Raw genomic sequence first — 22710 nt, 5'->3', positions numbered from 1 at the left:
ACCCTGCCTGCAGCAATGATTGCAGTAGTGTTTCGTGGTGATTTGCCATGTCTCTTATTCCTTCTACATGTATTAATTGGAATTCTGCAAGAAAGAGTTGTTGGCCAGGCTGCAGTGAGCTGATAGCACCTCACTGCCCTCCAGTCTGGGCAACAGAGTGAGATCTTGCCTCAAAGAAAACAAAAAGCTGCTCCTTCCCCCAACTTAGTCACTCATTCAGTTATTTATTTATATGAATACATACTAGAGGGTATTTGTACTTATTTTATTTATTTTTGTTATTTGGGTTTGTGATTTTAGAGCCAAAATCTCAACCGTGAAAATGGAGAGAAATTCTGAACATTATCACTCTGTAAGTTAGGACAGAAACTTATTTTGCAGACAGAAGCCAAAGGGTCTGAGGAGGACACAGACTCACTGGGAGGACTGGAAAAGCAGCCTGAAGGGGCAGAAACCCAAGGTGGTCCTAGAGCCAGGAAGCCCATAGGCAGTGTCCCTGGGCGGAACTGGCCCCAGAGGGCCTCGAGGGCCTCTGCTAGTGGGGACAGGATTTAAATCTCAGATAGTGTCTGTCCCTTGACTGAGGAGGGCGAGGACTGACGCCATTCACTTCAGCCTCTTTGCATGGGGAAGAGAGGAAGTAGATGCGAGGTAGCCAGAAACCACCCACTTTTCAGTCCCTGGAATCACACCTTCCCCCTGTCCTGTCCCCAAGAACAAAGGTCGAAGCTATGGTCTGTGCCTCCGCCCCACCGTCCGCCATTCCCCAATGCAGAGCAGAGGCAGTATCAGTGGATCACTCTATTCCACAACGTTCCCGCCTGTAATCCTGATGGGGCTTCGACCAGGAGGGTTCTTGGCTTTGCCCAGGAGAGAATTCAAGGGCAAGCCAGAGGTCAAAGAAAACAGCTTTATTGAAGAGGCAGAGTTACAGCTTCGTGATTGCTCCTGCAGAGCAGGGCTCCCCCATAGGCAGAGAGGAGCAGCTCTGGGCAGTTTTGCAGTCATATTTACACCCACTTTTAATTACATGCAGATTAAGGGGCGGTTTATGCGGAAATATCTAGGGAAGGGGTGGTAATTATTGGATTACTGCGATGGAAACGGGCAGTAACGCCCTGGTATTGCCATGGCAACGGTAAACTGACGTGGCACCCTGGTGAGCCTATCTGAGGGAAAGCTGCTTTGGCCCTGACCCTGCTTTAGTTAGTCCTCAATCTGGTCTGGTGTCTGAGCCCTGCCTCCTACCTCAATCCCACTCAAAGCGGGCTTGATATCCTCTTCCATTCACCACCAAGTTTGCGGAGAACGAAAACTAGCTCCTCATGATATGATACGGAGTATTACAAAGGGCAGCGCGGCAGGGAGAGGTTGCCTGGGTCAGCATTCTGGTCCCCCGTGGCCTTGATCCCACCTCGTCACGTCTCTGGATGAGGCCTCACCTTTTCCTCTTGAAGTGGGTATCTTGGTCTCGGTGATCTCAAGTCTCTTGAGATGCCAAAATTCTGAAACCTACCCCCGTGGGCAGTTCGGTAGACCGCAGAACCGCAGTCATTTTAGATTGCATTAGTAACACTTCTCCAGGCGGGGGGACTACCCTGAGCAGACTGCACGGTGATCGTGACCTAGTCGATATATTTCAAGCGCGCCAAGGCAGAGCCATCTTCGGGGATCAAGTCAAAGGAGAAGCTGAAAAAACGGGGTGTGGCTAGCCCGCTAAACAAAACGAGACAGATTTCACAAAATCACAGATTCTTAATGTGAGAAGACACCTTAGAGTTGTTTCTCCCAAACAGAAGGCGCCTGCAAGTCACTCGGGATCCTGTGAAAATGCAGATTCCCTGGTTCGGTAGGTCTGGAGTGGGGGCTGCTTTGTCCAGGGACGATACCTTGAGTCCAACCTTCAAGCACACTGGAATCGCTTTCAGAGCTTAAAAGAGATGCTTACGTCTGGACTTGTCTGTCCTCGTTCCCCCAGCCCCGGAGATTGTCATTTGGTCCAGGGGCAGCCTGGGCGTTTGGAGGTTAAAAAGCTCCCGGGTAATTGCAATATGCAGCGGAGTCTGAGAACCAGCGCCCTGGACCCGCGCTTCTCAAGCTACTGCGCGCACCGGCGTCCCGCTGGGGGCGCGCGGGCGCCACCCCCAGAGATGCTGACTCAGCAGGTCCGGAGGGGTTGGGGTGGGCCCTGCCAATTTGCATTTCCAGCCCGCGCCCAGGTGACGCTGACTCTGCTGGCGTTTGGCCTTGGAGGTCACCTAATTTTTCAGCGATGCCTCCCACCTGGGAGGCCAAGAAGTGCCTCGCTCAAGGTTTCCCCACACCTGACCTCCAGACCCTCGATCCTGGGGCAGCTACTCCGCAAACGTTTCCAGCTGTCTCTCCTGCGCCCTGCGTTCCTTCCCCACGTCACTTGCCAGGGAGCCGCTAAACACGGCAAGACCGCGCGCTCTGCGGCTCCAGAGTGCGGATTTCGGTCGCGTGCGGCTCTGACCGGGGTCGCCCCTCTCTGGCGGGGCCACGCGCAGACGCCAGGGCTGGCGCCGCGGAGAGGGCGATGCGCGCGGACTCTCCCGCGGCCCTGACTGTCCCTGAGTCCTCCCTGCGGGGGGCGTGCGCGGCCCGCTCCCCGCCGCGCCACGCGGTCGCCTCCTCCGCCGGGGATTGGTGCGCCTGGCGGGGCGGGGCGGGATAAAGACGCGGGGGTTGGCCTGCGCTGGGTCTGCGGGCAGCTCCGGTTCTGGGTTCGCTGGGTGCGCAGGAAGGTCAGTATGGGGGTCGCCCGACATTTCCCCGAGCGGAGGCGGGAGCCGAGCCCCCTCTTGGAGTGGGGACGGGCCGCGGAGCGGGTGGCCAGGGGCTGGCCGAAGTCGGGGCGAGCCCTGCACGGCGCCGCAGATTCTGCGCTCCCGGGCGCGCGCAGGTGTCCCGGCCGTCGCCGCATAGTCCGGAGGGCGGCGCGGGAGCCCGGTGCAGGGAGGGCCCAGGCGCAGCCCGGTTTGGCAGGGCGCGACACCCGCTCCCCTCCACTTTTGAAAAGGCTTCCCACGCTGGGAAGAGGGGCAGGCGTGGCCGGCCCCGCGAAACCGGTTTATCCAGACTTTGGGAAGCCATCGCCTGCGGAGGGTAGGACCCTACACCCTGTCCACCCGCCCAGGCTGAGACCTCGCGTCCTCGTCCTGGATGCCCCATGGGCTTCCCGTCCCGGGCAGCCGGGCGCGAGAGGAGGAGACTCCCTCTCTGCAGTCAGACCTCCTTCTGAGACTCCCTAGCTCACGTTTAGAGCGTTGGGATTTTCTCCATCCTTTCTAGCTTTCGGATCATCCCCACTTAAAGCCCAGACTTTACCAGCTAAGAGACTTAAGAGAGAAAGCGAATGTGGATTGAGCCTTTACATAGACCGCGCAGTTTGCACAGTGCTTTTCATAGATTGACTGCTTTTATTAAATGCTCTCAACAATCTATTGGGATGGCACGGTGATTGCCCCCTTTCTGAGGACGCGGAACATAGCGAGGCCGACCGCGGGTCCAGAACCCCTGGCTGATCTGTGCTCTCCCCCTGAGGAGGGGTGCAGGCTGCCAGGAAAGGTGCCCCCTGCGTGGCCCTGGGGGTGTTTCTTCTTTGCCTTCTCTTAGGCATCTGAACTCATCTCTTCTCTTGAGTGGGAAGAGTCGGGGTGGTGGAGGTAGAGGGTTTGGGACATGGTGGACCTACCTCTCTTGGTAGTTAGTAACTGCCTGACCTTGGGCTGGTCAGTGGATTCTGAAAAAAGGGGAAAAGGTCCCAGCTTCAGGGTTGCTGTGAGGGTTAAATAAGAGTTCAGGAAAGCAGATGCTTTGCCAATGCTCCATAGTTACGAGGCGCCTGATTTTTCCTTGGATCATTACTATTAAAAGGATGTGTTGGTGATGATGATAATGTAATGAGTCAGGTTTTAAAGCCCAGACTGCCTTGCAAATACGTCTGGTAAACGTTCTTGCTCCTTAAAGCAGAATAAGATTGGAGTGCGGGAACCCAGTGAAAATGAAGGTGAGCATGGACATAGGTATTAAGTTAGAAGTGGGGAGGGGGCAGGGGGCATTGGCGCCAGGAAGTTGTCAACGGGGCAGTTATCACTGAGTTCAGAGCAGGGAAGGCCCGATGTGAGGAGCTAGGCGTGAGCACCAGCAGCGGAAATGCTCCTGCAGAGCCCTGAGGCTGGAAGGAAGGAGCGGGCAGCGGGAGAGTAGTAGGTTTAAACAGGGTTGCAAATGGACGAGGGGAAAAGGACAAGGGCTGGGGCTTTGGAGTTTGCCGGGTCTTTGGGGGCAACACTGATCTGTTAGGCGAGTTGTCTGGCTCTTCAGATATATCTATATTTACACACACACGCACATACGCATGCAGGTCATTTCGTGGTGCTGAACACTGTAAAACTTTTTTCTATTGTAATTTTGTGATTCCTATCACATAACATTAGATTTACCATCCTAAACATTTCTAAGCGTACAGTTCGGAAGCGTTAAGTATATTCACGTTGTTGTTTAATCAATCTCCAGCATTTGTTCATCTTGCAAAACTGAAACTGTGCGCTCACTAAACACTAATTTCTCTGCCTCTACCCCAGCCCTTGGCAACCAGCCACCTTTCTACTTTGTTTCTATGATTTTTTGAGTCCTTTAAATCATGCACATCAGTGGAGTCGCACAGTGTTTGTCCCTCGGTGACTGATTTATTTCACTTAGCCTGATGACTTTGAGCTTCATCCATGTTGTAGCAAGTGTCAGAATTCCCTCCTTTTTTAAGACTGAAAAACTTTCGTTGTATGTGTAGACCTTATTTTCTTTATCCATTCCTCTGTTGGAGGCTGGATATCTTAGTTTCACGCTTAATTGCTAAAGACATTACTTAATATGTCTTTTACTGTCTCCATACCTAAGAATAATTACAGACAGAAATGTTGGGAGATCTCATGACAGCAAGAACATGGAGGAAAACTGATGCTGCATATCTAGTTGTCTTCGGTATTATGGGTGGAAGTTTCCTTAATAGCTAAAAAAAATCTGTCTTCAGAGCAATCACAGTTGAATTAAGTCCCCCCACCCCGCCCCCACTGCCACATCCCAAGAAACTGAGGTAACTTTTTTTTTTTTTTTTTGCAGAGAATAGGGTCATTTGATTTTTGAGATGTAAACCTGTGATGGTTTCCCCTTCCTGTCTGCCTCTGAGACACAGCATTGAGTACGAACATGCATCACAACCTCCTGGGAGAGGCACATATGTCATCTCTGGCACCTAAACCTAACATATCCAAAACCAAACTCACTTGACTTCTGTCTTCTCACCTGATCTGCTTCTCCAGAAAGCCCATTCTTGCAGCGGCCCAAATTAGAGACCTTCATATTCTTGACACCTTCACCACCCACCCATGTGCAAGCAATCACTCAAGTCATCTGGGCTGTGGTCTGTATCTTTATCGCCCCCTCAATCCCCGATGCCGCTGCTGTGTGACTGCTGCTGTTAATGCAGAGAAGTGGATATGCAGGGGTACGGAAGAAGTTGTGACCTTCCATGACAGCCTCAGAGAGGCCCAGGTTGGGAAAGTGCTTCATTATTTGTGGAGGAGAGTATGTTAACCTTTTCCTCTTTATCCCTTGCAATTAAAGTAAACAAGGTGCTTGGGACAGAAAGTTCATGGGCTCTCATTTGATCTTTAGGTAGGAGGGACTGAAAATCATCTTTGCCTTTCTTTATATAAATTTAGTATCTAGCTTGGCAAAGAAAGTTTTACTTTAGAGCAGCTGTTCTCCAATTGTAATCTGGGGAACTGTGGAGGGTCTCTGAAACCTTTCGTAGGGTCCCTGAGGTCAAAACTATTTTTTAAAAGAATACTAAGATGTTATTTACCTTTTTCATTCTTTCTCTCACAAGTGTGCAGTGAGTTTCCCAGAGATTACATGACTTGCAAAGAGCTTTGCCTGTGATGACTAATGGAATTCGTGCTTGTGTATTCTGCTGTTTCTCAGATCTTGTAAGGTGTTAGGGTTAGGATAAAAATATCTGCATTTTCAGAGATGAACTCAATTTGCGCTTAGTATTTCTACCGTGCACTTACTGGCTATCTTCACTTATACCTGTTGTATCTGTGACCTAATTTTCTATTAATAAGTTACTAATTTGAAATCCCAGAGTTTTCTGTGCCTATGTGACAAAACAGCAAAAGGCACACTCTGTAGTCTTGATTGGAAAGCCTTTCTAAAATTTCACATGGCATAAAATGATTTTTGAATGTAATAATATTTTATTCTAAAATAAAAGAATATTTAGATGTTTTTCTATTTAAGGACAGATTCTTGGTTTAAAAGGGGGATATTAGAAAACTTGATTTTTCAGCTTACAGCTGCACCACCTATGCCTAAAATGCTGAAAAAAAATGAAATGAATATATCAGAGTATTCCTGACTCATGGAAGGGAGGAATTTACTCCAGAGAAATGGGCAAAACTAAGGCAAGGTGAAAGCTTTCTGAGCTTTATAGCTGTTAGTAATTGGTCGTATGTGTCTTACGCCACAGAACCATTTTCAATAGTATTATGGTGCCAGTAGCATTATTTTGAGACCAACCATTCCAAGTCCTCTAAAGAAAAATGAACTGAATCGCTTAAGTGTGGATATAATGAGCTTTTTAAAAGCCGGAGATTTTTGTCATGACTTTTCAAACTAAAAACGACAACGTTGAAGCATAAAGCAGGATAAATTGTCAAGTTGCATTGGTTGCAGAAACACATGATAAAGCCTTGTTTAGATGAAAAAGCATTGAACGAGCTCACAGCACTTCAGCTTTCCAATGATACAGTAATCTGCCAAATTAAAGATTTAGCTGAAACATGAAGACCCAGTTAGTATATGGACTGTAGAAGTGTATTTCTGCCTTACAAATGGAAGAAAGACTAGAGGTGCCATTTTGCTTGTATTCTTCTGGTATCAGCACCAAACCAATCAATACCTTTTTAGATAATCTTTTTATTGTAATATGTAATAGCAATATAGAATCGTTTATTTTTACAATAGACAGTAGCTTTTTAGTGAATGCTTGGTGGCAAACATGAGTAGTGCCAAGATATTCAAAGTTGAATAACTTTTTTAAATTTTATGATTCATTCTGGAACAAGTGCATTGAATTTGCATTGATGATGCCAGAGCAATGCTGGGTAAAACTCCTGGTGCCTTTGTGCAAATCAAGGCAGTTGGTACCAAGCTGTTCTAGTCATCACTGTATTCTTTACTGCCCTATGCTTTCAATAAAAAATGAGAGAAAATGGACAGTTTTACTTAAGAATGTCCTGATGAAACAGTAAAAATGACTGTCTGGATTAAATCCTGACTTCTGAGTATGCATCTCTTTGATATGCTGCATAGTGTAGGGAAGTGCCTATAAGTGATATGCTGCATAGTGTAGGGAAGTGCCTCTATGGCATATTTCAAAGTGTGGTGGTTGTCTTCAGGTGAAGCAGTGTGTGATTGAATTGTGAGCTGAACTGGCCACTTTTCTTCATAGAAAACCATTTTTGCTTGACAGACTGACAAACAATGAGTATTCATACTTGGATAATTGCCAGACATATTCTAAAACATGAAGGAAGTGAGCCTGTCACTTCAAGGAAACAACTAACAGTGTTTGTTGCCAATTAATTTGTATCTACCACCATGAACTTGACAGCTTCCCCATACTTAGGAATTTTCTGACGAGATCAGTGGTGATATTAACTAGTAGGACTTTTTAATATCATATAGTGAAGTGTGTTAATATTTGGACAATGCAAATAACGTACTGAACCAATATTTTCCAAAAGGCTAATGCATGAAGGTACAGAGTCATGCAGGGCTAAAAGATCCATTTAAAGCAGTGCCAGCCCATGAGCTGTCAGGAGTCAGACTGCACAGCAGGAGGTGAGCGGCAGTGATTGAGTGAACGAATAAAGCTTCACCTGTATTTACAGCTGCTCCCCATTGCTCACCTGAGCTCTGCCTCCTGTCAGATCAGCTGCAGCATTAGAGTCTCATAGAAGTGCAAATCCTACAGTGAACTGCACATGCGAGGGATCTAGGTTGCACACTCCTTATGAGAATCTAATGCCTGATGATCTGTTACTAGATGGGATCATCTAGTTGCAGGAAAACAACCTCAGGGCTCCCACTGATTCTAGATTATGGTGAGTTGTATGATTATTTTTTTATATATTACAATGCAATAATAATAGAAATAAAGTGCACAATAAATGGAATGTGCTTGAATCATCCCGAAACCACCCCCCTTCCTCCCAGTCTATGGAAAATTGTCTTCCACAAAACTGGTCCCTGGTGCTAAAAAGGTTGGGGACCACTGGTTTAAAACATTAAATTAAGTTTTAATGTAGCAAAGTACAAAAAGTTCATTGATAAGCTTTCAGATTCCGCATCACAACTAACCTTTAAGAAGACCGATGCATTGAGTTTTGGAGTGATAGCAAAGATGAACTTCCAGAATTATTTGAAAAAATGAATAAAATACCATTTCCTCTTTTCACTGCTTTGCTGTGTTTGGATTTTTTTTCAATTAGAGAAACAAATTGCAGAAGCAGATATGAAAATCCAGGGTTTTTTTGTTTTTTATTTTAATCAAAGAGAAATATAAAGTTTAAAATAATGGCACTCCTTCCACTGAATATTTTTTGTATTGGAAAACAGGTTTTGTTTTGTTTTTTTTTTTTTTTTTTTGAGATGTAACCTTGCTCTGTTTACCAGGCTGGGGTGGAGTACAGAGGTACCATCTCGGCTCACTGCAACCTCCACATCCCCACTTCAAGCAATTCTTCTATCTCAGGCTCCTGAAAATAGTTATTTTAATGATGTTTATGTTAACATGTTTATTGTTTTTAAATGAATAAAGATGTTAAACATTTATTTGTTTTGCTTTCTAACACTAAATATTAATAGATACAACCAACATAAACAGTAACTTTTTGAAGTTCTCCATTTTTAAGAGTATAAAGGAGTTATATATGTAGACCATAATTTTTTGATCCATAGACCAAATATATAGACCATAATATACAGACTCTATTTTTTTGGTCTTTATATAGATATGAAACATAGATACATGTAAAGACCAAAAAATTAGAGAACTTCTGCCTTAAGAGTATTAAGTTTAACTTGGCAGGATCAACAAGAAAAGCTACATGCTGTAGATGGTTGGAGGGTTTTTAAATTATTTTTGTTTATAATACCTATGTATTAAAGTGATTCTGTAATAGAGGCAGTATTGCTGTGCGGTGGTTAAGAACTAGGTTTTCTAGGGGAGTGGTGCTTGTGGTAGTACCGTTAAGCACTCACCAGCTTGTGGCATATAAACAGCAAAAAATGTTAGCTACTTGTAATAGTGAATTAAGAAGAACCAACTCCGCTACGAACTGTCCATGTTGTTGAACCGAACCTCACATTCATTTAACAATTTGTTGGGTGCCTCCTTCACACTTTCCTTTCGTGGAGAGAGCGATGAATACAGTTGTATGTGTTTTGTATCTTCAGGGTTTGCTGTTCCCCCGCAGCTCCCATCTTTTCCATTTTTAAATTAAAAAACCCTTTTAAACTGTGACCGTTCGTTATTTTGCTTTCGGGACTTGGAATTGTCTTTCAGTCTCGAATATTCTGGGAAACGTTGTCTCTGGGCTTCCTCAATATCCCTTTGCACTTGCTGAAATAAGTGACTTTAAGCATCCAAGTTCTTACCTGGTTTCAGGTGTCAGCAGTGGCTACACTTAGCATTCCTCTAAGGTCTGCTTGAGAAAAAGCTGAGGCCTTTCCCGTAATGCCCATCCTGGACACCTGCCTCATCACTCTGGGCCTGTGCAGTGAAAGCAGAGATGTGCCCACGGTGAGAAGGTTCTCTTCTCACTTATTTGAGAACATTAGCTGGGGTGAAGGGCCTCAGGTGTCTTTTAGATGCTGGACACCTGGTGGGTCCAGTCACTGACCCACAGAAGCCACCAGGCAGCTTCCACCTGTCTTGTTTTGGAGTACTAAAAAGCAAAACCTTCCTGACCCAGAAAGGTATGTGTTTTGAAAAGACATTATTTTCCTTTTGTTTCCTGTAATTTGGGTTTTGGTATGATTAGGGTTTGCAAGAAAGCTTCTGCTACTTCTGGCATTTAACTTGGAATGACTGTCAGATCTACTTGAGGCACTGAGTACCTTCCTATGAGTTTATATCTTACAGGAAATGTCTCTAACTGTGGTTTACTTTTTCTCCCTTTATCATGCAAAATAGAAGATGCTTGAGGGGATGGGACACCTGAGTTGGCTTTGAAGCTCACCTGCTTTTTCTGTTGGAAGAGAGCTTCCTCTTCCAGCGGGTGAGAAAGTAGAGGCCACAGGTCAGTGTGTAGCCTGTGATAGGCCAGCCGGTAGGGAGGGTGGGGGTTTGCTGTTAGAACCAGCAAAGCAAGCTGGGCAGCTACTCTCAAGACATGCCTGCCTGGGTATTGGGGACAGGTTGAGGAACATGGCAGTCTCAAGCCATATGTGACTGGACCGTCTTGACCTCTAAGGCCAGGGCTGATTTCATGGTCAGCTGGTACTAAAGCTGATGAGGAGGAGGAGCTGGACTAAATTAAATTATGTGATCTCTGAACAATAAGAAAATGGCTTTTCTACGTGACGCTTTCTACAGAGATGATGGAAAAACAAAAATCCTTCCCAGCTTACTAAATATTGCTACAGGCCTTTTTATCTTAACCCTCTGCTTTTCTAGGCTGGTTCATTGTAACATGTGAGTGTTAATGCAAGATTTATAGGGCACTTTGTATTTAATATTTAGTCTGGGACCCATTCGTATCCTCAGATGTCGTGTGGGCAAGTTGATAACAGTTGTAGTCAAGACTTAAAGCCTTTGCTAGGATCCACCGACTGTCTCTGTGGTGTGCAGGTTCTCCGTGCAGTCACCGCCTCTGTTGCATTAGATCCCAGCTGGTGTCAGCGTTGTGCGGTGTCAGTTCTGAATCTCAGTTCGGCCTTTGTTTGGCCGGACTTTGTGTGAGCAACACTTTATCCCTTTATCACAGGGCCTGGCTCACAGGAGGCCCTTGCCTGGCTTCCTATCGGCGAACTCAGCAGTCTCTTTAGTTCGATTCCTGAATCTAAAAGCGTAGCTTTGCTCATTTGCTGACAATATTAGTGTTCATTTCCGTTGAAGAGTTTGTTTTGAAGAGCTGGAGGGATAAAAGGTCACATCATTAACTCCGCTCCTTTTTTCTCACAAGGTATTTGAAAAGAAAATGCTGTTCGTTAGGATGCTGAGGCGAGTGGGGCAGAGCCCAGCCTGTGGCTGTTGGACACCTGTCCTGCCGGTCCGCTTTCTGGGCGTCTCTCCTCGGCAAATTCCAGCAGATGCTAACTTCCACTCTGCGTTTTTCTCTGGCACAGACCATCCGCGAGTCTTAATTACAGGTTAGTTTTTCTTTTCTTTTTTCTGCTTCCATGGCTTGATTCTTTCCTGTGCTATGTGTCTGTGCCTTTGTTTTGAGAATGTGTAATGTGCCATCCGAAACATACTGCCTGTCTCTGTAGCCGATAATGCAGCAAAAACAGACTTGGCCTGATGGCAGCATCTGGATTTACTGTCTGTACTATGGAAAGGATTTCAGAATGAGGTATTTTACAATACAAAGTTTTAAATTAGAGCAGCTGACCTTGTTGATCAGACAGTGCCTTTCTCACCATTGGCTTTTTTGTTTGTTTGGTTTTTAGAATTTTGCAAATCCAAATCCTTATTTCATCACTGTTCCCAGCACTTGGTTTTCCCTGCCACAAATTTTATTGTTGCTCAAAGGAATCTAGGAACCTGGGGGCCAAACAGCTGCTCTGGAACTTGGTTCCCTTCCATATTAGGATCAGTCTGGGGAGCGAAGGCTAGTGGACAGGAAGGTGCCAGGGCTAGAACATTGATTCTGGTGTTAGGCACGCTGTTCCTTGGCCAGACTCCTGAACTCAGAGTCCTTAATCCCAAACTGTTATTGCACATTTGCGTGTTGGAAATAGAGAAGGTAAGTTAGTGTCTGGCCAAGGGACTTGTTGCCGCAGCACTCACTGTTGCCCTTGAGCTCATCGTTGCCAGTGACTCGCTCCCTGAACCTCCTCACCTCAAATATGTTTGGCCCCTGATTTTGTATCCTTCTCACTCCAGACTTTACTCTGTCACTTCCAGCCAGCCCAAGCCTCCCTCCAGTTTGATGGACATGTTTTCTTTCTTTCTCTTTCTTGCCAGGCTTTCTTCCCTTGGTTTTACAGCATCATCCTTCTCATTTTCATGTGCATGCGTGTGTGTGGTGCGTGTGCCCTTTTACTGCCTTCTCCACTTCTGATGCTGAAATAGGTTTCAAGCTTAGTAGATTTCCCTCTGTGCCTTTCTTCAGATTCTCCCATCGTGTTGTCCGAGTGTTTTATTCCCTCTCACCTCCACTAATGATGCCTCTTTCAGGGTGTCCTGGTTTTATTCCCAAGTTAACAAATGCTTACAGGAAGTCCCACTTTTTTTTTTTTTTTTTTTTTTTTTTGAGGCGGAGTCTCACTCTGTCGCCCGGACTGGAGTGCAGTGGCCGGATCTCAGCTCACTGCAACCTCCACCTCCTGGGTTTGCACCATTCTCCCGCCTCAGCCTCCCGAGTAGCTGGGACTACAGGCGCCGCCACCTCGCCCGGGTAGTTTTTGTATTTTTAGTAGAGACGGGGTTTCACTGTGTTAGCCAGGATGGTCTCGATCTCCTGACCTTGTGATCCGCCCGTCTCGGCCTCCCAAAGTGCTGGGATTACAGGCTTGAGCCACCGCGCCCGGCCAGGAAGTCCCACTTTTATATCTTCCTGCCTCATCAGTTTCTCTCAACTGAAATGGGCTGTTGTCCTTTTCCAAATGTGCTCCTAGCCCACTGGCCTCCTGTTTCTATCAATGGCATGTTTAATCCTTCAAACTGGAAGCTGTGCTATTCATGCTAACTTTCTCAGTGGCACCTTGTTGATTGAGTTGTCTGTCCCTTTTCCAAATGACTTCTTGGTTTCTCCCTGCCTCTCGGCCCTTTCATATCCCAGTCCACTTCTGATGGAGGATGGGATTCTGCCTCATCCCGCCAGAGGTGGACAGGAATCTGTTCATACTGGTTTTGAATGATTTTGTCAGCCACAGCAGACAAGCTTCAAAGTTCATCAAAGTGATGAAGGCCAGGATTGAGTTCCTGCCCCGAGAAATTCCAGACCTGTGCCTGGCTTTCATGAGATTTTCCTCTTCTTACGCCCTTGCTTCTCCTCTTTCTCAGAACCACTCCATGCTGGTGAGAGTGTTGTCTCTGAAACCAGGATTACCTGTATTGGTCTCTGTCCTAGCCTGGGGGAGATTATTGCATTTCTAAGTGCTGTACCACGTTCCTGGGAAGATTGGAAGTAAGCAGCAGTTACATCAGCTCAACCTAGGACTTACGTAGTTAGCTAAGACTGAAAACTAGTCTCACTCAGTTACTACATTCTGGGAATAATTGAACTGGTTAGATTTGCATTAAAGCTTTTTTTTCTTCTTCTTCATCTAGGGGGTCTTGGCCAGCTGGGAGTGGGGCTTGCTAATCTTTTGAGGTAAGAGCCCTAAAAACTTGAAATTTAAAATCTGAGTTCTTAAGTATATGGAGCTCATCTGTGATGCCTTTTAAACGACTTTTCTCTCCTCTTGCTCCTTACCATTGTTAAGATATATCTAAATAACTGCTGTATATATAGATATATAGATATTTATATATCTATATATAAATTATATAATTGTAGATATTTATATATAAATATAAATATATATATTTATCTTTTTTTTGTTTGAGATGGAGCCTCGCTCTGTCACTCAGGCTGAAGTGCAGTGGTGCAATTCTGGCTCCCTCTAACCTCCACCTCCTGGGTTCAAGTGATTCTCCTGCCTCAGCCTCCTGAGTAACTGGGACTACAGGCGCCCACCACCATGCCTGGCTAATTTTTTGTATTTTTGGTAGAGACGGGCTCTTGCTATGTTGCCCAGGCTGGTCTTCTAACTCCTGGCCTCAAGTGATCTGCCCACCTTGCCTTCCCAAAGTGCTGGGATTACAGATGTGAGCTACCGTGCCCAGCCTAAAATACATTTTATTTTGCCTCTGAATATCACAGACTTGTCACAGGCCCTTGACTCAACATCTCCAGACTGGTTCTTTGCTCTCTCTCTCTATCTTTTCCTAACTTAGGCAATGAGACACACTTTTCCCAGTGAATCACTTTGACTTTTAGTTGTTTGGGAACCAAGGGAAGTACAGGTGCAAACTGGAAGGGAAGAGTGTGGGATTTGGAGAGAATGGGATAAGAGAACAAGAAGAGGGAGAGAAAAGAAGAATGATGAGGAAGAGGTAAAAACTCTCGGGAGTAATAGGAAGAAACTGGTGACAAGCGTAGGGTTACAGTCAGGCGAGAGGAGAAACAGAAGACAGAGCCCTGGGCAGGGAAGTAGAGGCCTGAGTGTGAGAGAGACAAGAACAGAAGGTGTAGGAATTGAGGAGGAAGAGGAAGTAGAGATTTGGAGGCTGGCAGAAAATTACAGTTCTTATTTTAAAAGACTTTTCACAGGACTCATTGCATCCTAGATGTTGCCAACTTGTGTGTGTTGATTTTCCCTTTAGGAAACGATTCGGAAAGGACAATGTGGTTTTGTCTGACATAAGGAAACCGCCCGATCATGTCTTTCACAGTGGTAAGAGATCAATAGGTCTTGCTTTTATTTTTATCTCTAATTTTCAAAGCACAAAGAGGTAGCTCATGAAATTGTTGCGTGCAACAGCTCATAGCTGAATTTACGACTCAAAGAGAAGTGATTGAGGCACTGGTATTTCACTTAAAAATAAGTATTTTTAATGCTGCTGCTTGTTCAGGTGATAAAAGAACAGAAGAGTTCTTTTGATCTTGAAGTTTTTGGAATAATCTATTTCGATGTTGTTTGAAATAAAAACTTTGTTTCCTGTCTTTTTGTGTTTTACGTTAACTTATTGACTCGGAGAGAATACAAACAAAAATCAAGTTCTGTACTGAAGAAAAGGAATTTTAGAAATTTGGAAAAATAAATCCTGATGTTACAGTGTAGAATTGCTCTTAAAGTACTACACATACACACACACATGCACGTGCGCGCGCACACACACACACACACACACACACACCCCCCAACAAAATCAAGCTCTTCTAGTCAGGTTTTTTACTGCTTCAAAAATGTTTTTATGACTAGGCATGGTGGCTCATACCTATAATCTCAACAATTTGGGAGGCTGAAGTGGGAGGATCACTTGAGTCCAGGAGTTCAAGACTAGCCTGGGCAATATAGTGAGACCCTGTCTCCACAAGAAATAAAAAATTAGCTTGGCATGGTGGCACATGCCTGCAGTCCTAGCTACTTGGGAGGACCGCTTGAGCCCAGGAGATGGAGGCTGCAGTGAGCCATGATTGCATCACTGCATTCCAGCCTGAGCAACAGAGCAAGACTGTCCCTGCTGCCCCAGAAATATGGTTTTGTAATGCCCCCTAGTCTTTCCTGGTTCAGCATCAGCCTTTTGCTGCTCACCATGGGGGAAGAGTGACAGTTTGCTGTAAGTGGGGAAAATTGGCACAGAACAAAATCAACTTTACCTCTGTGTAATTAAGTATGATAAACTCATGATTTGTGGCTCTTCTATACCAAGGTGGTGGTGGTGTTTAATAAGTCCGTTTCTCTATTCCTTTTCAAATGTGCACCTTAGAAGCAGAGTGAAGCCACTCTGTGTATACAGGGCTGGGAGGAACAGCACCCACTCTGGAGCCCAATGCCTAGCTGCAACCCCAATTCCTCCACTTGTTCTCTGATCCTGGCGAGTTGCTTAACCTCTTTGTGCCTGTTTCCTCATCAGCAAAATGTGTTTACCTCCAAGGCTGTATGGGAAAGAAATGTACATAAAGTCCTTAGAACAGGGCCTGGCCCAGGCAGGTCCTATAGGAGCGTTTGCTGTCATTACCTGGGGGTTGATTGTGACTTGTGATTCTTCCATAAGAAAAATGCTGCCTAGTGCCCAGCTGGCTTGGTTACCGCGTGGCTACCAATGAAATTCACAAGTCAACGGGGGAAAGGGGAAAGGTCCATTTAGTTCACAACCCTTTTCACGTTCGTGGTTTCAATTTTTATTCCTTGCAGGTCCGTTCATTTATTCTGATATCTTGGATTACAAGAATCTTCGGGAGATTGTGGTAAACAACCGCATCACCTGGCTGTTTCATTACAGCGCTTTGCTCAGCGCCATTGGAGAAGCAAATGTTTCCCTGGCGAGGGCAGTGAATATAACTGGTAAGCATCTGGCTCTGGCTGGATGTGATTTGCCAGTTTTTCCAGTTCTTTAAGAAGAGATGTTTTCAGATTCTGATAGTGTCTGTTCATTTCAGGCCTGCATAACATCCTGGATGTCGCTGCGGAACACAATCTGCGATTGTTTGTGCCTAGCACGATCGGGGCCTTTGGACCCACCTCTCCGCGGAACCCAACCCCCGATCTCTGTATTCAGAGACCCAGGACCATCTATGGGGTGTCCAAGGTCCACGCAGAGCTCATGGGAGAAGTAAGTATCACTCAACGAGATTGCCGAATGTGCCCCGGCTGGCACCATTTGCTGTTTGCTTTCTCATTCTTTTTGCCTCCAAGGCCTGGTGATTCATCCCTGGAGGACCTTTCCCTCTTCTTGGATCTCAGCCCCAGAGTCGCTTGCTTAACTCATTGGGTTTGTCGTGTGGCAGGTGTCTCCAGCTCCTGAAACCTCCTCAGCCGTGTGGGAACACTCAGCACTTCCTGGGTGCCGCGTGCACAGCCCCCATCTCTTCATTTGCTGCTTGTCTTACTTGTACCCCACCATTCTTTCTGGCTCCCAGTATTGGTAGCCATTGGTAGTAACTCTAAAACCTACAGAAAACTTCAAACATCTTGGGTTTTTTGTTTTTTTGTTTGTTTGTTTGTTTTTTGAGACAGAGTCTTGCTCTGTCGCCCAGGTTGGAGTGTGGTGGCGTGATCTCAGCTCATAGCAGCCTCTGCCTCCTGGGTTCAAGGGATTCTCATACCTTAGCCTCCGAAGTAGCTGGGATTATAGGCACATGCCACCACGCCCCGCTAAATTTTATATTTTTAGTAGAGGCAGTGGTTTGCCATGTTGGCCAGGCTGGTCTCAAACTTCTGACCTCAAGTGATCCATCCACATCAGCATCCCAAAGTGCTGGGATTAGAGGCGTGAACTACTGCAAAATACTTATCTTTAGTAGATTTGAGTTGCTGCCTGCTCCTCCAGCTCGGTCATAGCCACGGCCCTCTCGTCTACTGTTCTCTCCTCTGCTTTTCCCCGTGTCATGTGTGGGAACGTACTCAGGCTGAATCGTTTAGGATGATAATCAGTGGCACCTTTCCAAAGAGAGGCTGGAAAGCCCTACTGTAGGCTAATGTGTTATTTACAGCATTGATGTATCACCAAAAAGTTGATTTTTTTTTAAAGATAAAAACTTAGGAGTCTTTATTTTCTTTAGGAGTATTTAAATATAACTGCATGGAATGAGATTTCAGAAAAGCAGATTGTTTTGCATCTATCTGATTTAAAACATCTGTGTTTGAATATGTTTTCTCTTTTTCATAGTATTATCATTACCGGTATGGGTTAGATTTCCGATGCCTGAGATATCCTGGAATCATTTCAGCTGACTCCCAGCCTGGAGGAGGAACAACTGGTTAAGTGTTTTCTATTTTTTACGTCTCTTGTATGATAGATAGGCTTTCTAGCCAGGTGTGGAGGCTCATGCCTGTAATTCCAGCACTTTGGGAAGCTGAGGCAGGAGGATCACTCTAGCCAGAGACCAGCCTGGACAACACAGTGGGACCTTGTCTCTATGAAAAATAAACAAAAATTAGCCAGGCATGATGGCCCACACCTGTAGTCCCAGCTACTGGGGAGCCTGAGGCAGGAGGGTCTCTTGAGCCCAGAAGGCCAAGGCTGCAGTGAGCTGAGATCGTGCCACTGCACTCCAGCCTGGGTGACAGAGTGAGACCCTGTCTCAAAAATAAAAAACAATAAAATCCACCAAAAAAAAAAAAAAAATCGACTGATTGCTAGGAGTTGTCGTCTTTGTGGTAAATGAATGTGCTATCTTTTTAGCTGTATGCCAACCAGAGATTCTGTGTTGTCTCCCGATGTGCATTTTAAAAGCACAGTGAACCCAACTGGCTTACACTCACTAAGGGTAGCACATGCCAGCGTTGTCGGTCCAGCACGGGATTGGCTACCCACAGTGCCAGAATAAAACGTAATATTCAAGAACAAATCTATGACTCAGTGTAGGAAGACCCCAGTAAGCAACAGCCTCTTGTTTCTTAACGCGCAGAGAGAGCCCTATTAAAATAGACTCTAGGCGTTGCGTATGTGAAAGGAACGTAACTATGATTATTACTTTGGACTCAAACACTCATTCTTTCATGAGTCCCACGTCAGGTATCCTTTCCACATCCGTGGTCCTGAGAATGAATATAGAAGATAGTTGACCACATCAGAGAGATTTGGAAGGAGGTCTTACAAAGCTTCTGCTTTTTAATATGGTGCTTCTCCAAGTGTGGTCTGGGGAGCTCCGGGCATCCTCAAGACACTTTCAAGGGGTCTTGAAGGTCAAAACTCTTATCAATATGGAGACGTTACTGGCCTTTTTCACTCTCCTTTCACAAATGCATCGTGGAGTTTTCCAGAGGTGGTGTGGCTTGTAAGATAAGAACGGACTGGATACAGAAGCAGATGGGGGCTCCAGCAGACCCCTGTCAAGCCAGACCCTAAAGAGACTTTTAGAATGTACAACAGACCATCCTTCTCAGTACCTTTTGTTTGTTTAGAAAATATATTCTTTTTCCTATAAAATGTTACACATATTAATATGTGATAGGCTTATTGTCATTTTAAAAGGTAATATTCTAAACAATTCTCAGTTAACTCTGTTACAGTAAATACTGATATAACCCACATTAGTCAGATCTCTTTGGGAGTTCTCAATTCTTTTTTTTTTTTGAGATGGAGTCTCGCTCTGTCCCCCAGGCTGGAGTGCAGTGGCGCCATCTCAGCTCACTGCACTCTCCTGTCTCCTGGGTTCGAGTGATTCTCATGCCTCAGTCTCCCAAGTAGCAGGGATTACAAATGTGTACCATCACACCTGCCTAATTTTTGTGTTTTTAGTAGAGATGGGGTTTCACTATGTTGGACAGGCTGCTCTTGAACTCCTGACCTCAGACAATCTACCTTCCTCAGCCTCCCAAAGTGCTGAGACTACAGGCATGAGTCACTGAGTTTGACTGGAGTTCTTAATTTTTAAGAACCTGTTATAAAAAGGCTCTGAGGCTAGAACATCTGAGAACTGCTGCCTCGATCCAAGAGGCTCGTTCATTATTTTGTTATAATCCACACACGGGGTTCCCTTTCAGACTATGCAGTCCAGATTTTTCATGATGCCGCAAAGCATGGCAAATTCGAGTGCAACCTGGAAGCCCGCACAAGGCTGCCGATGATGTACATTGACGACTGCCTCAGGGCCACCCTGGAGGTCATGGAGGCCCCGGCCGAGTCCCTCTCCATGAGGACCTACAATGTCAGCGCCATGAGCTTCACACCCGAGGAGCTGGCCCAGGAGGTCCTCAAGCACGTGCCGGAATTCCAGATCACATACAACGTGGATGCCGTTCGGCAGGCCATAGGTTCGTACCCACTGGCAAAGGCCTTTACTGTGAGTCCCCGGAGGATGTAAACCTTGGAAGGATAAGGAGAGCATAGATCTTTCCCAAGAGTCCAGACACCTTTTGGAGAAGGAGCCTAGCCCAAAGAAATTGTTGAGCCCAAGCCAGCAGAAGCTTTGATTTGGGGGAATGATCTCTAAAGTGGGTGAAATCAATTCCATTCCAAATAAACAACTTCTTAGCCTTTCGCCTTGTTTACAGTTTAAACATAAAGCAAGGAAAAATAGAAGCAATAGAGGTAGTATGAAAACAGCCACAGGTTTTCAAATACTGTAACTTTGCCAGTTTGTGGGTGGAAGCACCTCTTTGAGTATAAAACTTCTTATGAAGTTGTGTGAGATTTTAATAATGTGTGAAAATTCACAGTGCCTGACAAAAGATGGGTTAATAGTCTTCGGCCCTAAGAGGGTGACTGTGCATAACAGCGGTTCTGCTTTACTCGAAGGAATTTCCTGTTTTATACTTTGTACTGTAGACCTTTATATAAAATGGTCAAGACCTTTTTGCAAATCCACAACCTGAATAACTTAAGCTACTCTTGCGTATATTTTCCTAGCGGATAGTTGGCCAATGAAATTTGATGACAGCAATGCTCGGAAGGACTGGGGGTGGAAACACAATTTTGATCTTCCAGAGTTGGTGACTACCATGTTGAACTTCCATGGTTCTGAAACCAGAGTTGCCCAAGCCAACTGAAAGAATCTGAAAGAGGAGCTCCTGTGTCCTGGTCCACTGTCAAAGGAGAACTGTCACGACTCCAAGGTTATAGACTCCAAGGAGCCTACATTATTTGGAACTGACTAATTGGACTAAAATTTGGCAGCTCATATTGAACTGCTAGACAAAGAATGGAGTTTAACATTGAAGCATTTTCGGAATCTTGTAGGCATATGGTGGGGAGACTTCTCAGTTTTTGGTGTTTGCCTGAACTTGGCTAAACACATTCCACAGAATAAGACTTAAGTCATCATTAGTTTCCATTTCCTTCATTAGGATGAAGTGACCACTTCTGGGACGAAGGGAGTGTGTGACATTTGTATTTAATTAAATTCAATTTAAATATTCCTCCTAAGACTCAATTATTCTCTTGACTAGAGACCAAAGATTACATTTTAAGGACCTTCAAAGAGGTACTCCTGATTTAAAAGTATTCTTTACCATCCCAGCAGAACGTAAACTGTGTTTGGTATATTCATCCCGTGTCTGTCAACGTTCAAGATATTTTGACACTGCTTCAAAAATGATCACTTCTAGTTTTTCTGTAAGATGCTAGATCCGTGGGAAATGAAGAATTTAAAGATGATGTAACCAGCGAAGGGTAGCCCCTCTCTTATTTTGATTACCCTCCTGTTAGTGAACTAAGTGTAATTCCCAGGAACATAATTCTCTGACCTGGCAACGTCTGCATCTAGGGAGACTGTCTAATATTCAGGTTTCTGGGCTATACCCCTTTAGATTCACTCGTTAAGTGCCAGGTGCCACTGGTTGTTCAAATCCAGCTGAGGCCCACTAGTCAGACCAATTTAGACCAATGTAGTTTTCCAAAGAGCACTTTCTTGTGGCATCTTTTTTTTTTTTTTTTTTTTTTTTAGATTTTGCTGGGTTGAGCCTTCAGAAGGGCTATGCTAAACCCTCTGATGCAATTACCATATAGATACATACAGGTTAACTTTTTAAGTGAGGCCAAATCACCAGTTTGTGATTGTATTTTATGGTAAGGAGGCATGAGTGTGTTCAGAAAATGCTTTCGATCCTGTCACTTAAAAAAATATTTCTGGTGCAATACTATATAGATACATACAGGTTAGCTTTTTTCCAGTGACCTCAGAATGTACTGCATGTAAAATCACTAGGAAGTGAAACTTCCAATTCCACAGATTAATCGTGGATATATTTGGTAACAGCTATCAAGGATTAAAAGGCATATATGTTACATGCTTAGTAACAAAATGTTATGCATTTGGAGTTTTGAACTGTTACGTCAAAGCATGGATTTTTTTGAAGGCATAACTGGATTATAAAATCTATTTGACTGTTAACTGGAGAACTTTTAGGTAATTGAATTGTTTAACAGTTACATTATTATAGCTTTTTCATCCACTTAATATACTTAGGTTTATGTTTGTAGATTTTATTTTTCTTTTGGGCTACTCTTGAGAGGCAGGAAGATCTTATTTTTAAAACCAGTTAGTAATGAATTCTTTTTTTGACAGTTTATTGAGATATAGTTTACATACCATAAAATTCACTCGTTTATAGTTCCATGGTGTTCAATGTATTAAAGAGTTTTGCAACCATCACTGTAATCTGATTTTAGGCCATTTCAACACCCTGCAAAGAAACCATATTATATAAGCCCTTCCCACCCTAGGCAACCACTAATGTACTTCTGTTCCTGGGTTTGCCTTCTGGGCATTTTTTATAAGTGGAATGTGGTTGCCTTTTAGTGGTTTCTTTAATTAAGCAGTCCATTTTCAAGGTGCATCCATGTGTTAGCATGTATCAGTACTTCATTTTTTATTGCTAAGTAATATTCTGTTGTATAGATAATACTCTGTTTTCTTTATCCATTCATCCATTGAGGGACATTTAGTTTTTTTGCACTTTTTAAGCTATTATGAATAATGCTGCTATGAACATTTGGGTAGATAATTGAGTTTTAAAATGATTACTTATTGTTTATAGTTTAAAAAACAGTTCTCAAGTTTGCTTAACTTACTCTCAGTTTTCTTAAAAGAACAAACAGTTCTTCCCTTTCATGAGATTAGAAGAAGCAACTCGAGCGACCTTTGTCTCCTAGACCCTAGCCTTCTAGCGTATCCACCAGGCTCCATCGGATGACCTTTAACTGGGACCCTTTGGAGGGGTTTGTTCCAAACAGCTTCC

The 22710-nt window shown here is 44.6% G+C and overlaps 1 protein-coding gene across 2 annotated transcripts; it reads left to right on the top strand.

Annotated features, from left to right (window-relative positions):
• The first annotated feature begins 2714 nt into the window (after positions 1–2714).
• LOC104679107 (L-threonine 3-dehydrogenase, mitochondrial) lies at positions 2715–20888 on the top strand. Of its 2 annotated transcripts, none has more exons than XM_010384582.2 (9): positions 2715–2765; positions 11277–11463; positions 13589–13631; positions 14687–14757; positions 16222–16371; positions 16467–16639; positions 17696–17786; positions 19516–19785; positions 20459–20888. In XM_010384582.2, exons 2-9 carry the CDS (start codon positions 11292–11294, stop codon positions 20518–20520), a joined length of 1032 nt encoding a protein of 343 aa, XP_010382884.1. In that variant the 5' UTR covers positions 2715–2765; positions 11277–11291; the 3' UTR covers positions 20521–20888. The 2 variants fall into 2 exon arrangements, with proteins under 2 accessions (XP_010382884.1, XP_010382883.1); XM_010384581.2 differs by having other exon boundaries at positions 20381–20888.
• Positions 20889–22710: the final 1822 nt, after the last annotated feature.

The sequence above is a fragment of the Rhinopithecus roxellana genome, chromosome 9, assembly GCF_007565055.1.
Source record: "Rhinopithecus roxellana isolate Shanxi Qingling chromosome 9, ASM756505v1, whole genome shotgun sequence".
Classification (NCBI taxonomy): Eukaryota; Metazoa; Chordata; class Mammalia; order Primates; family Cercopithecidae; genus Rhinopithecus; species Rhinopithecus roxellana.
The sequence above is the reverse complement of the archived record's forward strand: the minus strand, read 5'-3'. Positions and strand labels throughout refer to the sequence as shown.